This window comes from Lipotes vexillifer, unplaced genomic scaffold, assembly GCF_000442215.2.
Source record: "Lipotes vexillifer unplaced genomic scaffold, Lipotes_vexillifer_v1.1 scaffold965, whole genome shotgun sequence".
Classification (NCBI taxonomy): Eukaryota; Metazoa; Chordata; class Mammalia; order Artiodactyla; family Lipotidae; genus Lipotes; species Lipotes vexillifer.
The window spans coordinates 2,070,836-2,077,240 of record NW_006769686.1 but is presented as its reverse complement, the minus strand read 5'-3'; the positions used below and the strand labels follow the sequence as shown (position 1 = coordinate 2,077,240).

The 6,405-nt window shown below is 50.4% G+C and overlaps 1 protein-coding gene across 1 annotated transcript in view; it reads left to right on the top strand.

Annotated features, from left to right (window-relative positions):
* The window catches only part of STK36 (serine/threonine kinase 36), a 28,546-nt gene that overhangs the window by 16,735 nt on the left and 5,406 nt on the right, over nucleotides 1–6,405 (top strand). The window contains exons 11-20 of the mRNA XM_007445846.1: nucleotides 22–204; nucleotides 1,368–1,465; nucleotides 1,906–2,011; nucleotides 3,737–3,887; nucleotides 4,074–4,201; nucleotides 4,731–4,835; nucleotides 5,195–5,293; nucleotides 5,381–5,469; nucleotides 5,728–5,791; nucleotides 5,986–6,096. Coding sequence (XP_007445908.1) covers nucleotides 22–204; nucleotides 1,368–1,465; nucleotides 1,906–2,011; nucleotides 3,737–3,887; nucleotides 4,074–4,201; nucleotides 4,731–4,835; nucleotides 5,195–5,293; nucleotides 5,381–5,469; nucleotides 5,728–5,791; nucleotides 5,986–6,096 — 1,134 coding nt within the window. The remainder of the gene's footprint in view (nucleotides 1–21; nucleotides 205–1,367; nucleotides 1,466–1,905; nucleotides 2,012–3,736; nucleotides 3,888–4,073; nucleotides 4,202–4,730; nucleotides 4,836–5,194; nucleotides 5,294–5,380; nucleotides 5,470–5,727; nucleotides 5,792–5,985; nucleotides 6,097–6,405) is intronic.

Genomic DNA, 6,405 nt, shown 5'->3' with positions numbered 1-6,405 from the left:
TCTTTCCCTTGTGTCACCCAGATCCTGAAAGGCGTGCTGGAGGGCGCTTCCCATATCCTTCCTGTGCTCCGGGTCCTGAGCAGTCTTCTGTCCAGCTGCGGTGGTGACTCTGTTCGCTTGTACTCCTTCTGCCGTGGGGCAGGGCTCCCCCGGCTGCTGCTCAGCCTCCTCCAACACAGCCAGGAGAGCAGCAGTATCCAGCAGGTAAGTGCTGCGCCAGGAGCCTCTCAAGACTTACAAGAATTTCTTCTCTTCGGATTTCTTTTCTTTGAATTGCCATCTCTATCTGGCCCGACTGCCTTTTCTCTTCTCCTCCTCTCTAGTTAGTAGATCATGAATTGCAAATTCTCATGCCTTCCGAGGCCAGGCAGATAATGTCATCAGTGAAGTAGACTGTGTGTGACTATATGAATCAGTGGGAATGTGAGAAACTGAGATCTCGTGCTCAGTCGGAACGGGGCATCCTCTCCTCAGCGCCAGCTCACTGTTGTTAGTGGGGAGTATGGGCTCAGTGGTGCCAGATCCTGCAGTTTTCCAAGAAAAGCTAGAAATCCAGATTTTTATGTGCAGTTTCCCAATATTTAAAGCACTGTGTTTTGTTTGTTTGTTTGTTTTTGCGGTACGCGGGCCTCTCACTGTTGTGGCCTCTCCCGTTGCGGAGCACAGGCTCCGGACGTGCAGGCTCAGCGGCCATGGCTCATGGGCCCAGCCACTCCGCGGCATGTGGGATCTTCCCAGACCGGGGCACGAACCCGTGTCCCCTGCATTGGCAGGTGGACTCTCAACCACTGTGCCACCAGGGAAGCCCAGAGCACTGTGTTTTGAAAGGTAAAATCCTAGGCTTTACCGGCCTGATTTTATAGAGCAGGGTACTGAAACTCAGAGATTAACTAACTCACACACGGGCACTGCCTTGTCAGTGGTCATGGAGATGATAAGCGGGAGAGCTAGGAGTGAGTCTCAGTGTCCACGTCCCTGTGCTGTGTCCCGACGCAGCTGAGCTGAGAGGCCAGAATGCAGAAATGTTTAACGTGGCCAAGGCTTGGCGCCTGGAAGCTGCACTCTGCTGATAAGTGTTAGTCTTGAGAGTTTTTAAGGAATTTAGAAAAGAATTTGGGCTGTTTTGAAAAATAGAACCTCCTAAACTCCAAAATGCTGTTCAGGCCCAAACAAGACACATTTTCTGGCTGTTTACAGTCCGTCGGCCGCCACTTTGTTACCTCTGGATCTCCTCTCTCCGTCCAAACACTCTCTTCCCTCTGTCCCTTTCTGTTTGCTCAGCCTGACTGGATATCTGACACACTTTTCCCTTAGTCTTTGTTTCCATCCCCTACATTGCCCTAACTCTCTGTCCTCTTCCCTGGCAGCAATGTTGGTATGGGACCTTCTTACGGGACCTGATGGCTGTGATTCAGGCCTACTTTGCCTGTACCTTCAATCTGGAGAGGAGCCAGACAGGTGACAGGTGGGATGAGAGGCATTTTGCTCTGTTGGCCAGTTTGGCTTCAGTTTCTACCCCCATTTCTTCCCATCCTCATTAGGAAGAGACTAAGTATGGAGAAGCCATGATTTGTGCCAGGTTTAGGGGTCAGCTGAGTGACCTCTTAGAGTCCACCTAGTCCTCTTAAGGACCCCGAGACACCTCCAGGTTTGCACACGGAATTTCAGGTTCTAAGCGTTAGCAGTCACGCTAAATGGAAGGCTCAGGGTGCGAATAAGCTAGAGAAAATGACAAAGAGGCCTGGAGGTATGTATGTGTGACTGTGTGTGTGTGTGAGGGGAGAGGAGAGAGAGCACTCTGATGTGTTCCTTTGCAGAGATTCTCCTACCTGCCCTGAACTGACCCGTTCATGTGGGCTTTTAGTAGAGAGATGAGAAGAAACCATGGACTCATTTTTTTCCTAGCCTACAGGTATTTCAGGAGGCTGCCAGCCTCTTTCTGGAGCTCTTGGGGAAACTACTGGCCCAACCAGATGACTCCGAGCAGACCTTGCAGAGGGACAGCCTTATGGTAATCCGCTCCCCCTTCCAGATTCCTGTCTGTGGTTTTCCCTGTGTCTCTCCCATCCTCTTTCTTATGGCTCTGTAGGGTTAGATCGAGGTAATACAACAAATGTTTGTTGAATGCCAGTTGTGTGCCATATGCCATCTGAGTAAGGGAAAGTCCCCATCTTCAAGGGATCAGGGCTAGTCTAGTAGGAGAGAAGTGATCAAGGACAACAAGGGTGAAAAGTACATTAGAACTTCATGTAAAATGTAGAAGCACTGCTGAAGAAGACTAGCGCTACTTGGAGGGTCATAGAAGAAATCTTTTTTTTTTTTGGACCTGCCATGCAGTATGTGGGATCTTAGTTCCCTGACCAGGGATTGAACCTGCGCCCCCTGCAGTGGAAGCATGGAGTCTTAACCACTGGACCGCCAGGGAAGTCCCTAAGAGTCATAGAAGAAATCTTGAAGGAGGAAATCATCTCTGCTAGGATTTGAAGAATGAACAGAAGTTTGCCAGGTGGATGAGGCAGGAAAGTAGGGAGAACATTCAGGGTAGAAAGACCAACCTATATTAAAGCCCAGAGGCATTAAGCAGTGTGGCGTATTTTAGGGAACCACAGATAGAAGTATTTCTTCTTGAATAGACTTACAGATCAGCTAGTATTCCCAACCTTGTTTGTCCTACAGACTAGTAACCTATATGGGTTCTCTCTCCTGGACTCTGGAGGTGAGGGATGGGAAGGGAGGCTTGAAAGAGAAAATAGTTGAGTTCTGACTGATCTCAGAGGAGACAGAGAGGAACATGTTCAAGGAGGGAAACAATTGCCTGGTCGTTGTTCAGACTGGGAACTGGGAGCACAGATTTGGGCTACATTCCTACTTCCAGCTAGCAGCTAGCAGTCCATTCAGTCTCTTCTCTTCTTCTTCTTTTTTTTTTTTAAATAAATATTTATTTTTGGCTGCATTGGGTCTTCATTGCTGCGCATGGGCTTTCTCTAGTTGCGGCGAGCCGGGGGCTACTCTTTGCTGCGGTACACGGGCTTCTCATTGCAGTGGCTTCTCTTGTTGCGGAGCACGGGCTCTAGGTGCACGAGCTTCAGTAGTTGTGGCTCGCGGGCTCTAGAGTGCAGGCTCAGTAGTTGTGGCGCTTGGGCTTAGTTGCTCTGTGGCATGTGGGATCTTCCCAGACCAGGGCTAGAACCCATGTCCCCTGCATTGGCAGGCGATTCTTAACCACTGCGCCACCAGGGAAGCCCAGTCTCTTCTCTTCTGAGAGCCCATTTTAACATCCCTCACCCTTTCCGGTAAGGAAGCTTTTAACATCTAACGTAAATTTTGGCCAGTAGTGACTCACATTATTGGTCAGCACTTCTCATATGTCACTGTGCACTGAGTAGCATGGGGAGTTTGGAATAAATTCCCCACCTCTCGAAATTCTGAATCAATAAGACTGGGTTGGGAAGGACCCATGAATCCCCAGGAATTCTTATACTCAGGGTCCACAGATAATACTTTGAGAGACATCATGTAGGGAGCAGCTGACCAGAATAAAAGGATTGACACCTGTCCTTGAAATGTGAAGGCAGTTACATTGCACTTTCTGTGTGAGGAATCCTTAGAGTCCATCAGCTGGTCCCCCTGGGTTTGTCTCCTCCTTTCTCAGGTTCTCTGGGCACTCCTGCTCCTTACGCTAAGTCCAGTCAGTTTTCTGATGTGCCTGCTGTTAACCCTGCCTTGTCTCCCTTAGTGCTTTACTGTTCTGTGTGAAGCCATGGATGGGAACAGCTGGACCATCTCCAGAGCTTTCTACTCCAGCCTGATGACCACACAGCAGGCTGTGTTGGACGGGCTCCTTCATGGCTTGACATTTCCACAGCTCCCTTTCCACAGCCCCCCAGGTAACTGGAATGGGAAGGTAAGGTTCTCTCGACCTACTTGTCGAGTAGGTCCAGCTCTGCTCTTTCTCCTGCCATTACCTAGAATAGGCCTGGCATTTAGTGAGTGTTGAATAACTATGAACTGAGAGAAAGAATGGGGAATCTTAAACATCGAACGCCTTCCTGCATTCTTTGCCTTTCTCGCAGGAGCCCCTGAGGTGAGCCAGCCGCTTCGGGAGCAGAGTGAGGATCTGCCTGGAGCCATCTCCTCGGCACTGGCAGCCTTATGCACTGCTCCTGTGGGGCTGCCTGGCTGCTGGGAAGCCAAGGAGCAGGTCTGAGCTACAATTTTTTTGATCCTGTCCTCCCTGTTGCCAGAGTAGGGGAGGCTGGTCCAGCTTTTCAGAAAGGCAGAAAAACAAGCTTTTATGCCTCCCTTTACTAAGTACTTCCAGAAACAGATACTCCCACTAGGTTTGAGCCATTTGTAGAACATGATGTAGCCAAAATCCCAGAGCCCTTGGCCAGCTGATTAGAGAGCTCAGTGACAAACTGCCTATGTGGTGGGGTAGCTGATCTGAAGCCACCAGTGATGCTTCCTCAAGGGTTCAAGATTCAGATTTCCTGCCCCCTTTGGCTAGCAACACTTTCCTCTGTACCTGCCTGCAGTGGGACTTAACTAGGCCTTGCCTTTTGGTTCTCCACTGGCCATGAAGACTGGGAATGGAATGGGGGCTGAGGTTCCTGGTGAATCTGGGGAAGAGTGGCTAGCAGGAGGTTGAGAGTCCTGATTAGTTGGAGATATAAGAGGAATGGGATTGGAATCATGGGAATGGGATTGAGTCTTCAGGTATGTCTCTACAGATCTCTCGGCATTTGGCAAACCAGCTCACTGAAGACAGCAACCAACTGAGGTCATCCCTCATCTCTGGCCTACAGCATCCCATCCTGTGTCTACACCTTCTCAAGGTACTGCCTGCTCATTAACTCTTGGCCTTTCAGACTTCTTTTTCACCCCAAGGACTAAGAGAGAGAGAAAGAGACACTGAGAGAAATGAGAGACCCCCCGCCCCTTGGAGGACCCCTTTCTGCTTTTAAAATTGTTCAGCTGAGACGGCCCTACTGTCAGCCAGTCCTCAGCAGAACCGAGCAGTGTCCACATCTCACCGTCTTTCAGCAAGAGGCAGAAGTGGCCTGAATTTCTCTAATATCCCTAGTTGTGGATACTAGATCTGTCGAGAGGCTAGCCTGCTTTTAGCTGAGCCTTTCGGTCTAGGAGCCCAGGGGCTTCCCTGCCTCCCTGACAGACTACTTCCCACTCCCTTTAGGTTCTCTACTCCTGCTGCCACGTCAGTGAGCCCCTGTGCCGTCTTCTAGGGCAAGAGCCCCTGGCCTTGGAGTCACTGTGGAAGTTGGTCCAGGGCAAGGTAGGCCAGCAGCACGAGTGGGCATCTCTTGGGGGGCCCTACCATCTCAATCAGAGGAGCCTCTGATATCTCGGGTTTCCTTTGTAGGTAAAGGTAGTGGATTGGGAAGAGTCTGCTGAAGTGACACTGTACCTCCTCTCCCTTCTTGTCCTTAACCTCCAAGATCTGCCTTCTGGGTGAGTCATAAAGCAGGGTCTCTCCACTGAAATCTTCCACCCACATAGCTCACCCAGACATGGATTGTGGGGAGTGACACCCTACAGCCTATCCTTAGGAGGGATTGGGACAGAGGGTGTGAGGGTTTCTGTACAAAGAAGAGACCTAGATTCCCACCAACTTTGTGCCTTGGAGGTGGACATGCAGCCTAGGTGGAGAGTGCCATCCAAGGGAGAGGGCAGGCCACGCAGCAGCCTTGATGTATCTCTTTATTCCAGAATGGAGAAGCTAGCCAGTGAGGTTGCTACTGTCTTTACCCATTCACACGTCGTCTCTCTTGTGGTGAGTTTTCAACCTTCATCTTCCTCCACTTTTCACCCTATCATCCCACCCTTCTGCAAGCAGGAGAGTCATTTCCTAATTTGCAGCTGTTTGTGAGGCATTCTTCTGGACCAGGACAGAGAAATAAATCCTCTCTGCCTGTCCCAGTACCATTCAGATGCGGACATTCCTCCGCCTTGTCTAACTCTCCACAGAGCGCGGCAGCCTGTCTGTTGGGACAGCTTGGTCAGCAAGGGGTGACTTTTGACCTCCAGCCTGTGGAGTGGATTGCAGCTGCCACACATGCCCTGTCCGCCCCTGCGGAGGTGAGCTCTACCAGGGAATGCAGACACACATTTTCTCTGAGTCAAATAAGGTCTGTGTTCAGGGAGAAAGACTGAAATGCCAGCAAGCCTAGAGTAAACTAAGGAGTGTGAGAGAATCAAGGCGTCTTTCCTGTCCTATCCTTCTGCCCTCGGATAATAGGTCCCTCTGAGCCCAGACTGTCAGGGCTTTAGGTTTGTTGTTAACTTGCAGGACCTCTGAAGGGGGAGGAGGCAGTGTGTGTGTGTGTGTGTGTGTGTGTGTGTCTCTCTCTCTCTCTCTCTCTCTCTTTCTCTTCTATAGATTTCAGC